Raw genomic sequence first — 24378 nt, 5'->3', positions numbered from 1 at the left:
ACTTTAAAATAGTAAATTAAAGTACTAGTATTGGGGGGGAGCTACCAAGTTTTGTTTTTTTTTTTAATTAACCCAAAAATTAGTCTTAGGAAAGAAAGTTTACCACTAATATTTATGATTACATGAAATCTGAGTAATAGTCTGGGGAAGTTTAGAATTTCGGAGTCACCTACTTGAGATTCTTACTGATGCTTCTCTTCCTAGTCTGTTATTGCTGTGTTTTACCCCTGGTTGCATACTGAAAGGCCAAATTCTGTTTGCAGGTACTTTTTATTCGGCCTCACGGTATTTTTGTTTGTTTTGTAATTGCCAGTACTTTAAAAGGGAAGATTTTGCATGATTTGGACTACTGACTTCTCTTCGAAGACATTGGATAATCTTGTTGCACCAGGCCTGCATTCCTTATAGCAATAACAGGTTGGAGAAATAGGTCTGGTAGCAGCTGCAGGAAGTTCTTATGCCCGGTTTATAGTCCCCACCTACTGGCTAATGGTAGTTGTCTGGCCTGGCATCATATGAATTTGAGATCCTTCCTAAATAGGGAGTAATACTGTTGCTAATCAGTGAAAATGGGGAGTACTGGATAGTAAAGGGCGATAATTATTACCCTTCTTTAAACATTATTATCTTTCAAGGGACTTTCATTGAGCAATTTTATTTTATAAAAGACTTTGATATAATGTTGAATTTTTTTAAAAAAAATAATTCTACCAGAAGTTTTTTAAGAATCCTTGGAAACATTTTCCATTCTCTGCAGTACATTGGTAGTAAGTGCACAGTAGTTGTTTCTCAGTTGAGTGTGGTGGATTTTTGCTTCGATGTCAAGTGGGTCATTAACTATATACAAATACTTCTCTGATCTACAAATAAGGAGACATCTACTTGTTGATTTTTGAATTTGATGAGTGCGTGTGGAACAAATATTTGGGGGAAACTTCACTCTTCAGGCTCATGGAATATCTTCTGAATATGGCTATTTTTGTCATAACTGTTCCTTTACTTGTGGAAACTTTTTGAATATTCCTGCTGACTAGAGATCAAGGAGGACCACTGTCCCACCAAAGGCAAGGACTGGACTGTATTTAGTTAGGTAGAGCTTCTTAACATGTTTTTATTTACCTGTGTCTTCTCTAAGTATACCATTAATTTCAGAGAACTAAATTAGGCTTGGTCTGGAAAGCCTCATACTGTATAATGTGGTTTGTAATTGAATTATTTTTTCTTTGTCTTATGAGATGAGGAAGAAAAACATTTACTCATACCGTTAATTATAGCTTTCTCATTTTACTGATTATTTGAAGTAAAGTTGTGTTTTTTTTTTTTTTTAAGATTTATTTGTTTTAGAGAGAGAGAGTGCAAGCACATATGTGGGAGGGGCAGAGGGAGAGAGAATCTCAACCAGACTCGGCTCTGAGTGTGAGCCCGACACAGGGCTTGATCGCAGGACCCTGAGATCATCATCTGAGCTGAAACCAAGAGTCAGATGCTTAACTGACTGTGCCACCCAGCCATCCTGTATAGATGAAAAAAAAAAAAAGCTTTCAAAGTGAATCTACAGAAAGCTGACAAAATCATTTGTAAGTGTCCTGTAGTATATTTATTCACTTAACTCTTCCATACATTTTATGTGGACAACTCTTAAAGGGTGTCTTAGGTTGGAAAATATTTTACAATAGCTTCCAAATTCCTTAGTGATTGTAGGAATTATAGTTTTACTTATTAACATCGGTAGGAAATATAACCTTTGATACTTTGGGAGAGTACAGATAGGGACATTATTGTATCACTGTAGCTGTTCTGGAGTAATGATTTAGTAGTAGCTAGTTTTTTAATCTGTTGTGCTTTGGTTTTCCTGCTTCTCAGATGAATATCTATATAAACAGAATTGAAAGATCATTGTCTTAGATAAATAAAATTGTTTTTAAAATACATATTTTCAATAACTGTTCCCTAAAGACTAGCATACCTAGTGTTATGGTAGGTGTGGTGAAGGATTAAAATGGTTATAATGTAGTTCATGCTTTTAAGCTGGTTAGTCTTTCTGGAGAAAACAGAACAGTTGAACCTCATTATAATGGCATCTTGGATATATTTGAGACCTTCCGTTTTGTGAGGAACAGAAAGAGGAGAGGTCAGTATCTTTGCTGATGAATGTGTCGTATAATATTTTGTGACCTTAGGTCCTTGGTACACCTAAATATACTCCCATTAATTCTGGTTTTACTTTTTTCAAGTGGGGTTTTCTTAAGCTTTTTTGTGATTTGGACATTTATAACACTTTAGATGGAAAATAACATATTGATAAATTAAATCTCTGCCCTAGAAACGATTCACACATTGAAGGAAGAAGAGTAATTATGAGGAGACTATTAGTTTCTAATGAGTAACGTGCATGTCTGCTGGCTGTCCAGGAAAACCCCAGTTAGTTTCTGGAAATAACCAAAGCCGATCATTATAAAGTAAATTATATGGGAGGGGCATACCCACTGATCAAACACTTAATATTGAGTTATAAATATCACTAATGATCTATCATATGAGGCACAGGCTAGGATAATAAAATCAGTTTGCTAACTATATGCCAAGGACTGTGTGGGCAGTTCTGTACACTTGCTGCCACAATACTTGAAACTACTGTGTGGGAGAGTTTAGTATCTACAGATGTGGAAACTTGAGACTCAGAGGAGGTTAGTGACTTTCTCAAAAAAACAGTTTGTGTTATTTCTGTAGAAGTAAACAACTGTTACTTTCAAATAAGCTGGTGTTAGTCCTTTTGAGTTAAGCATGGTTTTTACATTTTTAAACTTTACATTTAAAGTTAATTGAAGAAGAAGAATGTGAGACACATCATATGCACTCACAGATTCTAAAATATTTACTGTCTGGCCTTTTGTAAAAAAAAAAAAAAGTTCTAAACGTTTAAATAAAAAACAAGACAAAAACTATGCTTAAATGCCTACAAAAAAGGAGCAGAGGTACGTATGTGTTGAAAGGTACTTTTTTTGAACGTTTTATCTTTTTGGAGTTTGGAAAGCTAATGGGAAATGTGGCTCTCTGCAGAAAAATGCATAAACAAATTTTCATGTGATTTCATGAAATTTATAGAATACTCAGGGTGCTTAGATTCCAAGTTGAGTAATAAGCACAGACAGAAGGATACAACTTTGTTGCCATAAGTATAACTAAAACTAACATGGTTAAATATTAAACACTTTAATAATTTTGTTGGCCTTCTTAGAAGGCATACGGGACTCATATGGCTCAGGCATTCCTAAAAAATCTCTATCCAAGGAAGTGTAACCAGTCACTCTTTCTTTCTCTCTTTTTTTCTCCTCTTAGTAAGATTCCCTATAGCAGGCAGAGGCTTTTTGAATCAGTTGTTCAGTAAGAATACTCAACATTCAAAGATAGAGTTTCTACCACTCAGTACCATGTTTAGAAGTTAAATATTGACCTGACATTTCTTCCTATCAGATTCTCTCTTTTCTCAGAACAGTGTCACCAAGAAACAAGTGCCATTAAATCCCTTTGTTCCATTTCTAGAGTCATAGGACCTACCAACACTTGGCATGGCATCAAAGAACATCATACCTCACTGGAAAGTCATAAAGCAACTACCTAGTTATTAGTACAAGTTTTAAAGAAGTTTAGTTTGAAAATGTTTCTTGTCAGATTGCTAAGACTTGTATAAAACCACATACTTACTGTACTTGTACCAGTGAAAATGGAGGAATATGTGTTAATTATTTATCTTCAGATGAGTGGAACTACACGTGCTAAGTAGAGACTGTCACTATTATTGAAATTATTTTATCCTTTTGGGTTGAGGCTATAGGAAAGTACTTAAATTGTATATCCCAGTTGATAGAGCTTTGGGGGTAAAATGTACCTGACTTTAGCACTCTCCCAAGCAAGAGCCCTTGAACAAGAGGCCTTATCTTCCCTAGTCTCAGTTTCCGTATCTGTAAAATGGAAATGGAAATAATATCTATCTAATTGGCAATATTAAATGCCACATATATGATATCTGCTGAATAAAAGTATCTTCCCTTTAGTAACTAATTGAATGTACATATTTATTGATTATCCTACGTCTGTCAGACACATTACTCAAGATGTGTCAGACATTTGCTAGGTGACACTTGTTTCCCCTTTTAAAGGAATGATAAGCTCGTTGTAAAAATTCAGATAGAAAATATGAAATATCAAAGTGAGAAATCTACTTAATATCTTAAAATGGTTAAATTCCCATACTTTTTCTTAAATATAGGATAATTTTTTATTAATTAATAAAAACAGGATCATCCCTTTCTTAGCATCTTGCCCTTTTATTAAAACTTACTGTATCTCTGCTTTTCCAAATATACCCACTTCATTTATTTTAACAGTTTCTTAGAAATACATTGATCAGAAGTGCTATAAGTTAACCAGTTCCTTACTCATTTTTTTCATTTTTCTAATATAAATAATGATACCATAAACATCTTCTACCCTTATCTTTGTAGATAATCAGTTTTTTCTTCTGATTGTTTCTTCAGGTTGTTTTTTGTTTTTTGTTTGCTGTATTTTTTGCAAATGCACAAATAGTGTTTAGGAACATAAAAAAATTGAAAATGTGCTCCTCTCTCTTTTAATTCCATCCCGCAATATATCCAGTGTTAAGTTTGATGTATACACATAACTCTGCTCAGATATGTATTCAGGCCTCTTGCATGCTGAGGAGGTTCCTCTCTTTTCCTCTCCCATCTTCTATCCCTCTTTCCTTAACAATACAGTGAGGGAGCATTATAATAAATGGGACCCTGCAGATTGGTTTGTAAGAGTATGACATGGATATCCCTCCTGGCAGTTTGTATAGGCCCATCCCATTCGCCATTTTATTTCACTCCTGGTCATGTCTCCAGCTTTGACCTTATCTTCTATAACTCTTCCTTTTACTTAGTCTATTCTGGCCTCCTGGCTGTTCTCACCCTCCACGCATGCACCCATCACAAGGGTTTTCTTGGTTTTTCTCTAGAAATGTTTTCCCCACAGATAGCCAGAGAGCTCACACCATCATTTTTCATGTCCCTGCTGAAATATCATCTTTTGACTATTCTATATGAGAAAGCACATTCCCCTTTAAATGCCAGAATTTTTTTGTTTATTAACTTTTTATTGACATATATATGTGGGTGTTTGTGTGCATGTGTGTGTCTGTGTGTGTCTGTCTATGCAGATAGAAACTGTCCTAATCCTAAGTGTATCCTTGGTAAATTTTCACAAAGTGAACTCAGCTATGTAACTTAAGTACTGGAATTTTGAATTCATTCTAAAGAGCTCTGAATTCTTTGAAATTCTTTGAATTTCATAAACAGATACATGTAACATATTTAACCTTTTTTTTTTAAAGGGTAGAAGGTCTTTATTATAAACACATTATAAGTTATAAAATGTTATGTTATAAATAATGTTATGTTACAATGTTGTAAAAACATTATAAGTTAGGTTGCTGATATGTAACCCAATTCTGATTGTAAAATCAATATTGATGAGGAGTACCTCCTCCCTTTACACACACACACACACACATACACACACACACACACACAGATTATGCTGATTGTAAGTGTCCAGCAATTCACAGTGCTGAGTTAAGGTCTGTTGGGCACCTTAGGGGCACCAGCTCTCCTTTCATTTCCACAAAAACAAAACACGAATGTGTTTGCAGTTTTCTCTGACACTCCAGAAGCTGTGGCTTTTAATTTCACACTCTTAGGAAAGGTCGGTGTAAACTATAGATGATCCTTTCCTTGGACTGATATAGAGTAATAGTAAAACTAATTTTCATTAATCTGGTACATAATTATCAATTTTCATGAAACCAGCAGAATGGTTAGTACAGGTATTTTTTTCTTCTCTAATCAAAACATTGGGTATTTATGCCCATGAATTCTTCATGTATTGTTGGGAGAATGGAGGTGACGATATGGTGGGTGGAGTACTGAGATGTCTGTGCTTTGGTTTGCATAGCTTTGAGAAAAGAGCTAGAAATGTCCCTCTGCCCAGCGTAATTAGTCCTTATTGGTATGTACTTAAAAACCAGAAGACTAGGGGTTCGTCAGTTGAGTGGCTCAGCTGGTTAAGCATCTACTCTTGATCCCAGCTCTTGATCTCAGGATCGTGAGTCCAAGCCCCTCACTGTGCTCTACACTCGGCCTGGAGCCTACTTAACAAAGAGACAAACAAGAATACTGTGATTAGCCCAATAAAAATGTTTTGTTTGGGCTTTTTCCTTTGTATTAAGTATTTGTGTGCATACAGATATTTAAATAGGTATTTGTGACCTCAGTATGTTTAGAAATGGTGTTTCCTATAGGATCAACTCCCATATTGTACCTGTATAATCTGCAATTATAAGTAACTATTGTTTTTTGCTGTAAAATCTTAAATAATAATAATGAGAACATATTTCTATTTAGTAGCTGGCTACAGAAATCTGTATTTTAAAAAATAACTGTGTTCTGTTCTTAAATACAGCCTATTTCATGCAGACATCAACATCTACTAAATAGTGCACCTAGTATTTGTGTTGTGTGCTTACTGTCTTTTCCACACAATAGTCTTTCATATATACTCAGTTATACCCCTACTCATTACTAATGATGATCGTGGTTGCTGACTACACAGTCTTGCTACATTAGTTATTTGGTCAAGCAAGTAAATAATTCAAAGCTTTTAGTTCTGTGAAACTTGCTGTGGCTAAAGTAAGAGCCATCTGTCATAACTAATTTCAATGTATGATAATCATTTTTATAATGCACTGAAAACCTCATTTTGTTCTTATCATAAGTATAATATTCTGTAAGATTTAGGGCAGGTGATGTTATTTTAATATTTGGAAAGATCATTAGTTCTCAGTTAAAGTTTTTAACTTTGGGTTTTAAACAGGACTAAAGTTTGACATGGAAAGAATTTAAACGTTTGTAGCAAACCACATGTCCTTATATTTACTAATTCTGAAGTGGTAGATAGCACAGATTTTATGTAGTCCAGGCATGTTGAAATTAATCAAATTTAAGGAGAAAATTCCTGACAGTCTTAGTCTGTGATAAAGCCCATGAATACAATTAATCTAAGTTATAGGCCATTTTTTTTTTTAGTAATTGTTTATTTGAAATATCTGGGTAAATTATTCAAAATGTTTGGATTTTTTTTTTAGTGCTATAGACTTAGGATTTGGACTTGTTATTTCGAAAATCATGTCAGCCAACAAGCATTTATTAGGCCAGGCTTTCTGGTAATAATTGTTGGAGCCTTGGGGATACTTTGTGCAGTTAAGGTTTCTTTCGAAAGTAACTCAGCCTCTTGTCCTGCAACAACAGTATTAGATGGCTGGGAATTTCTCTTTTACTTCTAGAATTACTATTGATTTGTTGATTTAGTGTATTTTTAGGCAAGTCATGCAACTTGTTATTTTTAAGACTGAATGAAAATGAAAAGTTTTAAAAATTCGTAGAAAAGAGAATTATGTAATTTTGAGGTGGCATTATTCACTTACCTTATTTGTTTAGAGGTCTCATGTAGAGAGTCTCTCAAATGTGCAACTACAGTAGTAAGTAAAAATTTAGTAAGTTCCAACTTTAGTAAGAGAACCAGAGATACAGATAATACTAAAACCATTTATGTTTCAGGATATGGTATGCTACTTTTATTTGGATAGAGAAAAAATTAGGAAAAGCTGGACATTTATATAGCCTTAAAGAATTAACTTTTCTCCTGATTTCTCTTGTTTAGATTTTATGCTGTTCCTTCGTGTCTCTAATGGAGTTTTGTCTATTTGATACATCTAACTGGCTTAATATCAGACATCTGTATTACGTAGGTCATTGGTTATGTCTTTACCGTAGTTGGGAAGTGATAATTTTTGCTTTAAGATGTTTTCTCTTTATGCATCCACTAAGACTTAAGAAGAGACTCAGTTTACTTCATAAGTAAACTTTGTCCAGCGCACTATATACTGTAAAGAGAATTAGTGCTAAGAGGGAAGAAATAAAACAAATATAAATAAAACAAATAAAATTCCTTCGATATTTTTTCTTTTAATCTAGTACTGAGAAACAATGTACTTAAAGTAAGATAGAGGGTTAGAACTTAGAGTTTAAGAATTGCCATGATAGCTGTTAACCTTCTAACTTAAGTGGTTTTCAGAGTGTGGCTTGGGGACCACTTTGGATCTCCAAGACCCTTGCGGAACGGGTCTACTATGTCAAAACCATTCTCATAATAATTCAGAAAAAGTGCTATTTGCCTTTTTTAGCCTTATTCTTTCACAAGTGTACAGTGGGGTTTTCCAGGAGTTACATAATGTGTGATGATTTTATCACCCTGACAGCAAATGAAATGTGAGCTTGTGTATTCTTCTGTTTAAAATAATGTTATTTGGGGGGGGCACCTTGGTGCCAGAGGGAGAGAGACAAGCAGACTCCCTGCTGAGCAGGAAGCTGTCAGTGGGATGTGGCTTGATCCCAGGAAGAGGATTATGACCTGAGCCTGGAAAGAAAGTTGCTTAACCAACTGAGCCACCCAGGCACCCCTAAAAGTGTTTATTTTTAATTTCTACTGTGGTAAATGCATGTATAAACCATATAAACAGTCGACCTTTATATTCCTTAATGTTTTAAAATGTGTAGGGGTCCTGTGAGCAAAATACAAAAAACTGCTGCTTTAATGTTATTTATTTTTACCATATGGGAAGGAGATATCCCTCTTATATCACTCTCTGAGTCAGCTTTAATGAACATTACATACATACATTATTTTCAATTGATTTATAGTATTTACATCTTGGTGTTATAAGGAGCACAGGTTTGAGTGGATCTGTTGCAGTTATGATTATGAAAGCCACTTGAACTTCCTCATCCTTTGTTTCTTCATATGTAAATAAGACTTACAGTGTTACACATTGTTATGAGTCATGAGAATCAAGGATGTATATAAAAGTATTATATCATTCACAGACATGCTAGAAATCAATAAAGTAGCAATTTTTGTATTCTTTTATTCAAAGGTATGGTTTTGGGGGAGCTGGTAGAGAGGAGTAGGAGTTTGGACTTGAGGACGGTTCTAATGGTTCTGCCTTTTCTCCCCCTGCTTTGTGAAAGCTGAGAATTTCACTTTTATTGATCATAGGCTATGGTAAGGGACCCTCATGTGTGAGTTGCGATGAGCATAAAAAGACAGGAGATTTATCATATATGTTCAGGAGAATTACTTTGGTTGCTGAGTGGTTCATCTCATTTGACACTGTATCTCTCCCATGCATCGGATATCAGTTACCATTGAACTCAAAGGTGAGTTCTATTATGAGGGACCTGTGGCCTCTGTTACCACTCGTTTATTCAGTGTATATAGTGTATATCTAAAACCACATCAGAAAATTGTGAGGTGGGGCGCCTGGGTGGCTCAGTGGGTTAAGCCGCTGCCTTCGGCTCAGGTCATGATCTCAGGGTCCTGGGATCGAGTCCCACATCGGGCTCTCTGCTCAGCAGGGAGCCTGTTTCCTCCTCTCTCTCTCTCTGCCTGCCTCTCTGCCTACTTGTGATCTCTCTCTGTCAAATAAATAAATAAAATCTTTAAAAAAAAAAAAATAAAATAAAAAAAAAAAAAATAGAAAATTGTGAGGCATTTTAGATCTTGATTCTTCTGTGCAGAATTAGGAGTTTGGATAAAAGTGAATATTTCGTATTAAGTAGAGTGTAGGTGGATGATTGGGAAGAAATTTTTATAACTGTGTTTGTTGTCCTTATTCTTATTAGTTTCATAATTATTCATGGGTACTTTTTTCTCCTTACAAGTACAGGAATTAAAATCACTTTCCCAAGTATAGACTCTGTCAGCATGGTACACATCTAGGAATTCCATAAATAGAACAATTCTCCATAGGTTTCCATAAGTCAGTGTCTTTTACTATATTCAGCTTTAATATATGCTTCAGTTATAAAGCTTAATGATGGAGAGGCAGAAGAGTAATGCCTGAGGTAGGGAGGCATGCTGGCTGTTACTAGTTTCCCTGCACTTGCAAGTTGATATTCTCAGAAAGAACACAATTTTTAAAAAATCAACTGGTGTAATGACTGAAATCATGGCCATATGGAATCTAATCTCCAAGGAAGGCCAACAGCTATGACCTTGAACATCATACTTGGTGAATGCAGACTCCTGAAATGGTTGTTTTTGGAAGGGAAGGAGTTGTTTCTGTGGTATGTCTCTAGGAGACCAACCTTAAAATAGATAAATAGAAAGTTTGGTAGGAAATATTTCTGGAGCACCTCCCTGTGCCTAATGCTTTATGTGAATCTTGTCTAATCCTTACAGCAACCTTATAATATAGGTAGTAATTATTATCTTACTTTTAAAGATGAAGAAACTGAGGCTCTCAAAGTTGAAGTAGCTTGCCCAAGGTCATAAAGCTAGCAGATGTAAGAAACAAAATTCAAAACCCAGCACTGACTCTAAAACTTGTGTGCTCAACAGTGCCTTAAACTGCCTTGTCAAAAAGAAGCTGAGGAGTAAGGGATGCTGATTGCTTTTTATTCTTTAATGTAATTTTTATAACAGCTCTGCCAGCTGGTTGTAGTTTTTCCTATGAGGAAACTGAGGCTTAAAGTCAGAGTATGCCCATGGTTATGTTGCTAAGACAAGGCGGAAAGGATTCCAAGCCAAACTGTTCAAGCTCTAGAGTCTGCTCTTACCCCACTATTCTCCAATAGCTGTCATGTATGTTTCTTTTCTTCCGGCAGCTAACAATTTAGTTGGGAGGAAAGGTTGGCGTGAGGGAGAGCTAAAGAGAAATAGGTGAACAGGGTGATTAGCACATAGGGCTTTTAGAACACAGGTGAGGAAGCGATACCAGGTGGAGGGGACAGTTTATAAAGAAGAGGTGACTTTGAAGTAGAATTTGAATGGTGGAAGAAGCTTACCATGGGGGGACTAGTTATGGGATCACAATGGTTAGGAGGCAAACAGTCTCTCAGGAGAAACAATATGGCAGTACTAGCCTTGGTAAACATGGAGGAATTTGGTGCATGAATTTGTAATGTAGTATCAATCGAATTAAGTAAAATTAAAAATTTGCAATTTAGTTTCATGGTTTACCGATACAGAAAATTAAGAGTATTTTGAACCACTCATACTTTGTTTTCTCTCTAGCTTGTATGTAGTTTTGTGTTTGTATGCCGTACTTTGTATAATGATGTGTGCCAGAAAAGTTATAGTGAATTGAGGTTTTTTATACTTATATGCAGCAGGGGAATTCATTATTTAAAGAATACTATGAAGAATAATGAATGAAACATTTTGAAAATGATCACCCCTGCTTTATCTAGTTTAGGTATTTTGTTTAGGAGAATTTGAAGCACATTTAGATTATTTAGTTCCTAATTTGAGAGAGACAAGACTGTTGGACTGAAAGGTAAAAACCACACAGAGTTCCCAATTGCCTCTTGAGAGCTGATTGCTCTGCTCTCTTCCTCAGGCAGGATGTAGTGTTGTTTGTATACCTGAGCATGAAATAAGACTCTAGTCTGAATGCCTGACTTTGGTCTCTCTATTCTCAAGTAAGCACATATATGGAAAGAGATGAGATGACATTGGAGCTGACCAGCTAAAGGGTAGTTTGTTTATCTTTGGACACAGGGGGATGGGATAGAAGTATAGTGTTGGTGGGAGAAATAGCAAAGGAACTGGAATCAGGACATTGTATGTTTATCTTTAGGGATCCAGTGAGGCAAAGGGGAAGCCAGTTTGATAAGACTTGGAAGAAAACCAGAATTTGTGTGTCTGTTACATGACAGGAACTCCACTAGGTGTTTCACATGTGTGAATTCTCTAAGTCTTGTAATAGTCCTATGAGGTAGTTTTTTATTTAAAAAAAAAAAAAAACAAAAAAACAGCAGGCTTTTGTTTGGGATTTTAAAAATACTCTTTTGAAGAAGAAGAATCCTAATTTGGGAAATCACAATCTTCTAATAACCAGTGAAAATCTGAGCCAGGCCAGGGGGGCAACACGAACCAACAGTGGAAGAGACATCTTAGCAATTCCATAGAGGGGAATGGACGTGGAACTGATAGTTGTAAGAAGGGAAAGAGTAGAGTGTAACTGCAGGTTCCCCAGTGTCTATGAAATCCACAGTGCCAGTTAAGAAAACAGAAGGGAGCAAGTTTGAAGAAAAGGTGCCTAATTTACTTTTAGGCATCAATATGTAGAACTTGGAGAACCAGTGAGAGCAAATGACGTTGCTAAAAAAAAAAAAAAAAAAAAAAAAAATTTAAAAAGTATAGAAGAGAAGGGAGACAGGAGGAGAGAACTGAAGTTGTTTTAATGTGCAGAAAAAAAGCCCTTTTAATTCTTCCATTATGGAAAATTTCAAACTTACTCAGAAATTAAGGGAATAGTTCAGTAAACCCCCGTAATCCATAGCAGTCATTAATTTATGGCCACTTTTGACCATCTCTATGTCCCCACACTCCCCTCCCCTGATTATTTTGAAACAAATCTCTAAGAGTTGGGATTCTGTGATTCTGACTTTTGTGTTGTTTTCATAACACCCTCCTTGACAAGGTCTTGTCCAGCTTCGGTCTGAGTATTTCTAGAGATAGAAAGTATGCAGTGCAGTGAAATGCTGTGCCTTTTTTTTTTTTTTTTTACTTGCTCTAATTGTTAGTAAATTTTTCCTTTTATTGAGCTGAAAACGAGCAGATTTATTATTTTGGCAAAGACACACAAGCCCATGCTGAAGTCAAGAGTAGATTTAGACCTCAGACTATTTTTATATTGGGTTTGTAGTAAACCCTCTTTCTCTAAAGATCACAGTGTTTGCAAACAGTTTTACTTCTGCCATGTGATGGAGATGTCACCAGCTGGCGTTCAGGGTGCTTCTAGAGCATTCTTGAAAAAACATCTTAGAGAAAAAAAGTGTTTTAGACATTAAAAAAGATTCAGATCCGCAGAAGAAGGCTTGGCTTCTCTTGTAGGTGTAAAATTTAAATACTGCATATTTTTAAAATGTTACCAAAGTAATGTACATTTTTAAATTAAACATGGTATTTCTTTTAAACTTCTATAGAAATACAACTAACCCCTTAAAATGTGCACTAATTATAAAATTCAGTTCAGTGCATTTTTACAAAGTGAACAGAAGATACAAAGTGAACAGAAGAGCATTCAGAACAAGCAAATAGAATATTACCAGTCACTACCCTCCCTGTTGTGCCTAAAAGTAACTGCTATCTTTACATCTACCACCATTGCTTTAGGGTTGGTTTTATTTTTCTGTTTTTGAACTTTATATAAATTGAGCCATACTGTATGCACTCATTGTTTTTTCTAGATTCTTTACGTAGTGCAGCAGTATATTTGTGAAATAAATCCATGTCATTGTGTATGGTGGTAGTTCGTTGTATTTGCTGTGGAGTCTTCCACTGTGTACCTTAGTTTATCCCTTGGTTTATCCCTTCTGGTTTTGAGGAACCGTTGGATAGTGCTGTTATGATTATTGTTATACATTTGTGGGCATTTCTACTGGCTATATCTAGGAGTAGGTTTGCTGGGTCACAGGTTATGTATCTCTTCAGGTTTAGCAAATATTATCACAGAGTTTTCAGAGTAGTTCTGATAGTCTACACTAGCAGTTTCACATCTTCTCCAGCACTTGTTTTTTTTTTTTTTCATTTTAGTTAATGTACATAATTTAAAAATCGAATAAAAAAGGACTTAAACTGAAAGTCAGCAGTCACTTTCCGAAACCCCCTATTTTCCCCACTTAAGTCATACTCTTCAGAAGCAACCATTTGTAACTGTTTCTGTTTTTTTTTTTTAAGATTTTATTTATTTATTTGACAGACAGATCATAATTAGGCAGAGAGGCAGGCAGAGAGAGAGAGAGAGAAAGGGAAGCAGGTTCCCCGCTGAGCAGAGAGCCCAATGTGGGGGCTCCATCCTAGGACCCTGGGATCACGACCTGAGCCGAAGGCAGAGGCTGAGCCACCTAGGCACCCCACTGTTTCTGTTTTTAACAGCTTTTAAGAGGCTCTGATTAAGAACACAGATTTGGGAGCTTGACTGCTTAGATTCTTACTTAAGCTACACTGCTTACTAACTGTATAACCTTGAGCAAGCTGCTTAACTTCTGCATCTCCATTTCCTCATCTACAAAATGGGAATTATGGTATTCATCTCATAGACTTATAATAATTAATAAATGTCATGCTTTTTATACAGTAAGGACTTGGTAAAGTTAGCTTTGCTAATTAATTATGGTTTGTTGCTCGACAGTGTTGTATTGCGGTTCTTGATTTAACAATTTCAGACATTGTCTGTTGATTAACTTCTTTCCGAGGTAGGTAAGGATTTAGCTAGGTGAAACCCTCTCTTACCTTCCCTCTACCTTCTCCTAATCCAGGTTTGTTTGTTTGTTTGTTTTTTAATGAATTAATTTTATTTATTTATTTATTTATTTATTTATTTGACAAGAGAGAGCACAGGTAGGGGAAGCATCAGGGAGAGGGAGAAACAGGCTCCTTGTTGAGTGGGGAACCCGATGCAGGCTCAATCCCGGGACCTAGAATCATGACCTGGGCTGAAGACAGACATTTAACTGACTGAGCCACCCAGGCACCCCTCTTAAGCTAGTTATATCATTGTTTTCAATACATAAATTGAACTACATGCTTATTTCTATGTAACTGATGACATTTATGTTCTGTTCAGAGTTGTCTTCCTTGACCAGTCTGTGTGTTTACATTGTTACTCTGTATAATTTTTCTTTATTGCAGAGCTACCTAATATGCAGGTTTATGTTTCCTTGTCTATATTCTAATTTAAAAGTCTTTGTGCCATTCAAAGCAGTATGTCCCTAAAACTAAGTTTGGATTCTTTATTTTTTACCTAATTGCCTTAGCCAAATTTTCAAGATTTAAATGAAAAAATTAACCTCCCCTCTCATTCCTTCTGCCTCTCTTGTCCATTCCCCTTATTTCCTAGAGATCTTCTTGGAGCCTTCTTCAGCTGTTCCAGACCAGACTAATCTCATGGCTTGGCACATACCTGTCTTCGAAGTGTAGGATGTCCTTGCTTTCTGGACTTGGATACACTGTTTTCTGGATAATTTTCTTCTTTCTTGCTTTATGCCCTCATTTTGCTGGCATTTATTTTCATGCAACTTTGTAATAAAGGATGCAGTCTCCAGCAGTCTCTTTTCTTCTGAACTTGTTTCCTTATCTGTGTGACATGAAGAAACAGTTTGCAGCTGTGCTTCACCATGTTGCTTTATGGATCAAGAACAATAATATATGTGAGACTATGAGTGTCCTTGCTGGGTACCTTCAGGCCAGGTTTAGTGCATTATTCCTGCAGAAAACTGGGTGGCAGTCAAACCAATCTCAGGAACTATAGACCAGGCTCAGGAGTTACATTGGAGTTCTGTTGTGGACTGAATTGTGTCCCCCAAAATTCCTGTGTTGAAGCCCTAACCCTCAGTGTAATGGTGTTTGAGGTAGGGCCTTTCATGAGGTAATTAAGGTTAAGTGAGGTCATAGGTTGGAGCCTTAATTCAGTGGGACCAGTGTCCTTATAAGAAGAGGAAGAAACATTGGGAGTGTGTGTACAGAGAGTAAAAGCCACGAGAGGACACAGCAAGAAGGTGCCTGTCTGCAAACGGAGGAGACTTTACCAGAAACCATACCTCTTGGTACCTTAACCCCGTACCTTGGACTTTCCACCTCCAGAACTATGAGAAAATAAATTTCTATTTTTTAAGCCACACAGTTTGTGATACTCTGTTTCAGCAGACCTAGCAGACTAATATAAGTTCCAGTTTTGGCTTCAGTGTATAGTATTTGTGAGACCTCTAAGACCTAGTTAGACCTTAGAATGCCCAGTTTTGGGGTGGTTGTAAGGATTAAGTGAGCAAATAAGTGGCTTTTAGTCAAAATGTGATCTGGTAACTGTTTAATAAATCTTTGTTTTTCGTAAGCCTTAAAAGGGGCTATAAGTTATTTTATCCTTTTTTTCTTATTTAATCAGATAATTCTAACCAAATATTTATATACCAATGCTACAAAAAGAAATTCTTTCTAGGTAAACTGGGTTGGGACTTTTCTTTACAGTTTTATTCAGGTATAATTCATATTCCATAAAATTCACCTATTGAAAGCTTACAATTCAATGATTTTTAGTATATTCACAGATATTCACCTCAAAAATAAAACCCCCTCTCCTTCAGCTATTCTCTTTCTAACCTTCATATCACTCCAACCGTGAGTACTCATGTACTTTCTGTCTCTATAGATTCTCTATTCTGGATTTTCATATGAATGGAATCATATAATTTGTGGCTTTAGGGCTTACTGGCAGCCTCTATTATTTCTTTTACTATTTGTTCTGCTCCCCTCCCTCTCCTCCTTCCCCTCTCCTTCCGTCTCTTTGGCATTCCCATTATGTGTGTGTTGGTGTACTTAATGATCTCCCACATTTCTCTAAGGGTTAGTTCATTTTTCTTTATACTTCTTTCTCTTTGTTCTTTGGCTTGCATAACCTCTGTAGCTCTGTCTTCAAATTCACTAGGTCTTTTCTTCTGCCAGCTCATATTTATGGTTGAGAGCCCTTTTGGTAAATTTATTTCAGTTGTTAGTTTTCAGCTCTGGAATTCCCACTTTCTTTTTTTTTAATATACATAATTCCTATATTTTTATTGATATTCTCTATTTGATATGACATTGGCATAACACCTCCCTTTACCTCTTTAATCATGGTATTAAAATTTTTTGTGAACATATTTGTGATGGCTATTTTGAATCTTTTTCTGTTAAATCCAACACCTGGTCATTTTCACTGGCAGTTTGTTTTGCCTGTTTTCTGCTTTATGGGTCAGAAAGAAATCTGCTTTCCTGATTGCATTTTTCACAATTTTTGTTGGAAATTAAATATTTTAGATAATATTATAGCAACTTTGAGCACTGGTTCCCCCTCAGGCTTTATTATTTATTTGTTTTTTAGTGCTTGCCTGGGTTATTTTAGTGAAGTCTACCCTACACCCCCATTGTACCTATTGTTTTCACCAGTACCCTAGGGCATATATTGTTCTGCCATCTAATCCAGTCAAATTATGGCTTCTTTGAAGGAATAATTTCTGAGGTCTGAATTTGATACTTGTTCTGATCCCTGGAGACATCGCCCAGCTGTCTTATTTCCTGTAAACTAGGCAGCCTTTATTATAGGCTATATCTTCATTAAATCCATGAATCTCCTCCAGTTGCCTGACATCATAACCTCCATTGTTCTTAAGAGCACGCTTAGGTTTAGGTTTAGTTCCTTCGGAAAGAGATCAGGAGCTTTTTTATGTTTTACAGTGTGCCTTTCCGTTTCCAGCCCCCTTAGCAAATATTTTGAGCCAGGGCTCTGGAGATGGGGGTGGGAACAGTGGCAAGCTTCTCTGTGACACCCCCACTCTAGAAACAGGTGTGAGGTGGGGGGTGCAGCAGCCTCTCTTGACATAGACCCATTGCATCATGAGCCAGAGCAAAATGATCAGGGCGCTGTGCCCAAGGTGAAACCTCCTTTCCACAGATGGGGGCAGGGTCAAGGAAGGGAGCTCCCATCCCTTGACTAGACCTGCCTGGAATTCAGCCTCAGTACTAGGTAGCAGAAGGCCGAATGAGAAACACTGCTGAACTTGCTCTTAGGAGGTCTTAGGAAGGCACTGTGACTCCCTTCGGCTGGGAGCTGTGGGTGAGACCGCTCACTGGCTGCAGTAGTTTACAGAGAATCTCTTCCTTGCTGAGCTCGTTGGAGGGAGCGATCTTGGTGTAGGCACCAAATTCTTACCAAATTTTTGTAGAGTTTCTTGAATTAAAGTTCCTTCCTTTGCTGTTTACCCTTAGGGACATTTCAGAAGCGTTACGTGTTTTCTTTCTGGTTTTGTTTTTATTTTAATAATTTCCACCAGTTTTATTGAAGAGGGGGTCTGTGGAGCTCTCTCATTTCAGAAGTTGATCTTTCTGGGTTGGATTTCTAAGGCTTCTGCAGGAGGAAGTACAAGTAGCTTGTTCAGGGAACTTGAATGAGAAACAGTGACATTTTTAAGTTAATAGGTTAACAGGAGGAAAGGATTATAAATTCTGAGGAAGGATAATGTGGTAGGATAGGGAGGTAAAAGGAAGGGGTAGCCTGCCTTATTGTTTAGATTGCTCTATGGTTTGGGGATCTTAAAGCCTTGGACTTAAAAGTTTTGAAAAGCAAAGTATCCTTAGAGAATGTGAATATGTGGATTTTATTTAGTAGCTTGGTGAACAAATAGCTTTATCTTAGTGTGTTATTATTAAATGGAATTTAGTTTTGTGATTTTAGTGTACTTTTGTGCATAAACACTTTTAGCAAACGCTGCTAGAGGCATTAATAAATCAAGTTAGACTTAATTCCATGGAACCTTGAAGTCACACACCTGTGGGAAATGTTTTTATTGAATTTTAAGTTTATATATAACAAGAAAAGTTGATTCATAGAGCAGCTATGATTTAGCAGGATTGTTATATTCAAAGTTGGTTGTATATAGTATAGTGATCTTTGTAATGTTTTATGAGTGACATTGATGTAGGAGCCATAAGATGTGTGTGTTACAAGCACTCAATTACAATAATGTAGTAATAATGGATTTAGTTCCTAATTTTTTTCCTTTTAAAAATTCGGTGCCAGGTTGAATCAAATTACTTCAAATGCAAATTCAGGAATTGAGAAGGACTTTCTGCCTTCCCGCTAATTCAGAGGCAGGATAAAAGCGCTGAACATTTGTTTATATACCTACTTATCTTTCCCTAAAGTTTTTCCTTTGATCCTGTTGATTAGGAAACTGTAAACAGTATTTCTCCCCGCTATCAATGTCTTTCAGTATAAACTATAGTAAGCTAGTAATATATTCTAAATGTTTATTTCATTTTTAGTGTTGGATTTTTATAAATCAGCTCAACACATACTTGAGTCCTGATTGTGTGCATGAGGGTTACAAACAGTGTAAGTCACATTTGAGATTTCAAGGCATAAATGCACAGCAATTTAAATGACTGCAAAATAAAGAAGAGTGAAAGCAGTGTGTGCTCTGACCTAAAGCCGATTATAGAAAGCATTTAGGATTTGGCTAGGCTTTGAGAAGTAGGGAAAACATTCAGTTAGTTCAAAAGGCCTGAAAGCAGGAATGTGCATAATATCTTCAGGGTACATGAGGTGACTATACTTTCTAGATAGGAAGGTTTTTTTTTTTTTTTTTTTTTTTAAGATTTTATTTATTTATTTGAGAAAGAGATCACAAGTAGGCAGAGAAGCAGGCAGGGAGAGGGGCGGGGGAAGCAGGCTCCCTGTTGAGAGAGAGACCCATGCAGGGCTTGATCCCAGGACCCTGAGACCTTGACCCAAGCCTAAGGCAGAGGCTTAACCTACTGAGCCACCCAGGCGCCCCAGAAGGTTTCATAAGGAAAAATGCCATTAGAAAGATTAATCGTGGTGGACCTTGAATATGAAACCAAAAACTTTGATGGTCTCTTACTCTGTGTGGTTGGTGAGAAGCCATTGAAGCTGCCGTGTCTGGTGACCGTGTGTAAGGTAAATTGAAAATTGTAGGCTCCCCACCCCTGAGCCCAATTTTCTCTTCGTTTTCCTTGTCCTTTGCTGTAATGAAGGAGTATGGATTATATTTCAAATTAAAGTTTTTAAAGCCTATACTTCATAACTCAACAGAAGTGTCTCCATGAAACTCAGAGTATTAAAGAAGCAGCACATATAGGCCTGAATTATTCATAGGTAACTGAAGTGTTTAGGCTTTGATGGAGTCAGACTAGCTTGAATTTTGTGTGTAAAATGTTACCCTCCACTGTGTGTAATTGAATTTTGTGTGTAAAATGTTACCCTCCACTGTGTAACATTGAACAAATCCTTTAACTTAGGGAACTCACTATTCTCGTCTGGAAAGGGAAGCTAATTCTGTCATCCTCCCAGGTTTGTGAGCATTACATGAGAGAAAGCTTGGGAAGCTCTTAGCACACTGCCTGGCAAGTAGTAGACAATTCTGACGAATACCTTTGCCACCATTAGTTGTTATTAATCATTATCATGTACAAATTACTGTGAATTATATTGTTTCCAGGAACACGGTATTCTGAATTTTGATCTTACACTGTACAAACACTCTTTCCTTCTGGACCAGAAAGAATCACTGTTCTGTCCCACCCAAGTTTCAGGGCCTAATGGTGGTCTTTTGATTTTCTTTTTGTTTTTTATAAGTGTCGTGCCTTGTCAGTGAAGGGATGCCAAAAAAAAAAAAAAGAAAAGAAAGAAAGAAAACAAAACAACAACAACAACTAAAAAAAAAACTACAGGAGGGCTGGGTGCCATAGAGGAGATACCATCCACTGCCAGTTGTAGGGGAACAGGTATGATAGGCTTTGGATTTTTAAAGCTCATGCAGTATTAGGTTTTTGTTTTATGTTTCAGGTAGGTTTTGTTACTACTACTCTTTAAACTGTGGTGTTCATTGTCCAAAAATTTAGACTTATCTTTACTTTCCTCAGGTTTAAGCCGTTTTTTCCATTCCAAACTTCGCCAGGATTTGAAGAAGATGAAGAAGAGCAAATCCATATACAACAATGGGCACTTACTGAAGGCCGCCTTAAAGTTACATTGTTAGAATGTAGCAGGTATGTTCTTTGTTTCCTCATTGCTACATTATGGAGGAAAAGTGCAGTGAAAATATATTTAAGCATGTTTGTGTTTATTTATTACATATGATCTATAAATCTTTAATCATAAATTTTATAAAACTTGTCCTTTCCAGAACAAGTATAAAATATAAACCATATTTTAGAAAGCATTCTAATGGAGAGGATCGTTTGTTCCTCAGTAATTTCTAAACTTGTTAGATGCTTTATGCTCTTTTGGCATATTTCTAATTTACTAACCATTGGTGAGCTGTTTATAGTATAATATTTTTGAGACTTGTATGTGATAATTGGAAATACCAATTAGAAATATTTAGAGACCTCTGTGATTCTTAAAATTTTAGAGCTGAAAGGGATCTCAGAAATAATCTTGCCCAGCCTCCTTATTTTACTTTGCCTGCCCTGTAGTCTAAACTGTGTTCATTATCTTGCTTAAACTACTTACTGCGCTAACCTTCTTACTTTTCTAATACTGGTTAACAATATAATCACCAGAACTAACTTTTTAAAATGCAAACCTTCTTGTCACTTTCCTGTTTACTTTCATGGCTTCCCTGTTAACTAAAATATAGACCCAAATCCTTGCTGTGGCCTGCATGCAACTCTTGCCCCTGGATTCTTGGTCCTCTCGATCCCTCACTCATAGTGCCTCAGCCACATGAGCTTTCCAAAAGGAAGATGTTGGGAAACTTTCTTTCTCAAGGATCAGAGATAGTAAATATTTTAGGCTTTATGATTCACACAGTCTCTGTTGCTCAGCCATATAATATAAAAGCAGTCATAGACAGTACATGGTATAGCTGTGTACCCATAAAACTGTACATAGGAATTTCATAATTTTTGTGTGTCATAAAATATTCTTTTAATTTTTTTCAATCATTTTAAAAATGTAAAAATCTTTGGTAGTTCATAGGCTATGCAAGAACAAGCAGGGGGCTGGATGTGGCCCATGGAGCAGAGTTCACTATTCCCTGCCTTAGATATTTTACCATACCAAGCTTCTTGTCTTGACTCCCCACTGTTTTCCAGGCTGAAGGCCCTACCCCATTTTGTGCTTCTTGAAACCAGACTTCCTTGAGCCACTTCAGTAGCTGCCTCTCTAATGCGTCTCCTGATTATTTCAAGTATACTGTCCTTGTGCTACATTTCTATGACTCTTGCTTGTACCACTTATTTGGTTCTTATCACTTCTATTTTTATTTCCAGCCCATAATAAAAACAAGTGCCTGGGTACACAGTTATATGTTGTACCTAATATATTTGTGTCCTTGCTAATAGGTTAATTTTAAGCATACTAATAGTGTGCTAAAGATTTTTTTGTTTTGTCTTGTAGTGATTCAGTATTGTACATCCTCGTGTCAGAAAGACTGAAAAGGAATTCTTTTAGCAAAGAAAGATTAAATATGCTGTAGATTCTGTAAAAGGGACTGTAGTATACAGTAAAATAACATATATAGTAAAAACACAGCTCTACACAAGTCTGAATTTGAATTGGCTAAAGCTAATATGGTATGTAAGCATGAGTATTAAATATCTAATTATAATTAGGGTTTGTCATATTAACATTGGGAAGGACATTTTTCAAGTGATCTGTGTCTAAGGAAATTTTGACCAGATCTTTCTTTTTTTCTTTCAGTTAATTTTCTTGTAGATTCACATTTCTTGTAGACTCACAATCATACCATTGGATTATCTTTTCCAAAATAGTCATAGCAACTTTTAAACATTGAAAGGGCAATTTTGGACAAAATTTCTTAACTCTCCTGTATCTACCTAGTCATCTACCCTTTCCCAAACCTTCAAAGATAGCCTTGAAGGAGATTTATTATTCATTTATTCAGCATACATTTGTTTACTATGATGTAGATGATGTGTAATAAAGAGGTAATGTGCTAGGAATTTTTATTTATTTCTATTTAATTTTTAAAGATTTTATTCATTTGGGAGAGAGAGAGAGCACAAGCAGGGGGAGAGGCAGAGGGAGGAGAAACAGACTCCTTGCTAAGGTGGAAGCTTGACATGGGACTCGATCCCAGGACCCAGAGATCATGACCTGAGCTGAAGGCAGACACTTAACCATCTGAACCACCCAGGTGACCCCCCAACTCTTTTTTTTTTTTTTTTTAGATTTTATTTATTCATTTGAGAGTGTGCTAGGGATTTTTAAAAACTAGTTCTTTTGCTTTAATGTTGCTGGTGAGGTTATAGATTGATTATATGTCTGTTGGTTGTGGCTATTTAACTATAGCTATTGTTGTCTCTTTTGTTCACCATTATTTTGCTTTATCTGAGATACTGCTTGCTTAAAGCTTTGCTATCTGCCTTGAGCCAAAGAGCTCATGAAGGCACTGAGCAAGTGTAGTCAGGCATTATTTAGGTCGTGTTGGATTGAGATAGCTGGTACAAAGAAAAGCATTACAGTGTGTGTTTGTATCTTACTTTGTTTTAATGAAGAACTGTGTGATGAATCTCTGAAAGAACACATGAGAAACCAGTAAAAATTCTTACAGGGTATAAGAGAGGGAACTGGATTGATGATGGACGGGGGGTGAAGGTGAGAGTCAGACTTTTCACTATAAACTTTTATCTTGTTTGATTTTTGTTACTGTATCACTGGTCAAAAGATTAGTAAGTAAAGACCACTATTTCTAGGGATTTGATACAGAAAGCATGGACAATAGTTCTTAAGTCTCTCACATTTCTCAAAGTTGAAGGGGAAAGCAGGGACAATAGTCTGTTCCTAAGTTCCTTTTGTAAACTTGGGTTATATTGCCATCACCTTCCCCCAGGTGACAGCTTAATCTTGGGAGGAAGCAGACTAGTTTTCCAGTCACTATCCTTATAAACCCAGCCATGTAAAGTTACCTAGTATTGTGGTGCTTTGTTATTTTCACACAATTTAGGGATTACTTAAAATTGCTTATGAAGGAAAGAATAAATTGCTGTTTTCTACTCATCTCTGCCCTTTTTGTCTTCGAATTGAATTCTAAACATTCTTTTCATATTCTTCTCATTAAAATCTTACTTATAGAAGCGCCTGGGTGGCTCATTCAGTTGGGCATCTGCCTTTAGCTCAGGTCATGATCCCAGGGTCCTGGAATCAAGCCCCACACTGGGCTCCCTGCTCTGTGGGGAGCCTGCTTCTCCCTCTCCCTCTGCCTGCCACTCCCCCTGTGCTCTCTTTCTCTGTCAAATAAATCAGTAAAGTCTTTTAAAAAATAAACAAATAAAAGAACGGGTTGACTTACCACACCTTAAAAAAAAATCTTATTTACATTGTTTTTCTTCTAAATGTTTTTCTTAATATAAAAAGTAGAACTCTCAGGTCAGATAGAGTCCAAATTTGTATTATTTAAACTAAAAAGGACATGTTATTATAATCTAAGCATTTATATTTAAGTAATTTTTCCTGCTCCTGAATGTACTCTGATCTTGTGTGATATATTGTAAACTCTAAAGCAGAAAAAAAGTGACACTGTAAGGAAAGTGGAAGAAAAAATAAGTGCCCTCTTTTCAAAGGGAGGACAAAAAAAAAAATGCTTATTATTTCAATTTTGGAAACTTAAAGGTTTAAGACTCTTGAGATATTTGTTACCATGATTACTTCATTTAGTGATACGAAAAGGTTTGAGGCAA

General features: G+C 36.3%; 1 protein-coding gene across 1 annotated transcript in view; it reads left to right on the top strand.

Moving 5' to 3' along the window:
- Window positions 1–24378, top strand: part of PDZD8 (PDZ domain containing 8) — a 74788-nt gene that overhangs the window by 5933 nt on the left and 44477 nt on the right. The window contains exon 2 of the mRNA XM_059398680.1: window positions 20596–20721. Within this exon, the coding sequence (XP_059254663.1) occupies window positions 20596–20721 (126 nt within the window). The remainder of the gene's footprint in view (window positions 1–20595; window positions 20722–24378) is intronic.

This window comes from Mustela nigripes, chromosome 4 (assembly GCF_022355385.1).
Source record: "Mustela nigripes isolate SB6536 chromosome 4, MUSNIG.SB6536, whole genome shotgun sequence".
Classification (NCBI taxonomy): Eukaryota; Metazoa; Chordata; class Mammalia; order Carnivora; family Mustelidae; genus Mustela; species Mustela nigripes.
This window is presented reverse-complemented; position numbering and strand designations above follow the sequence as displayed.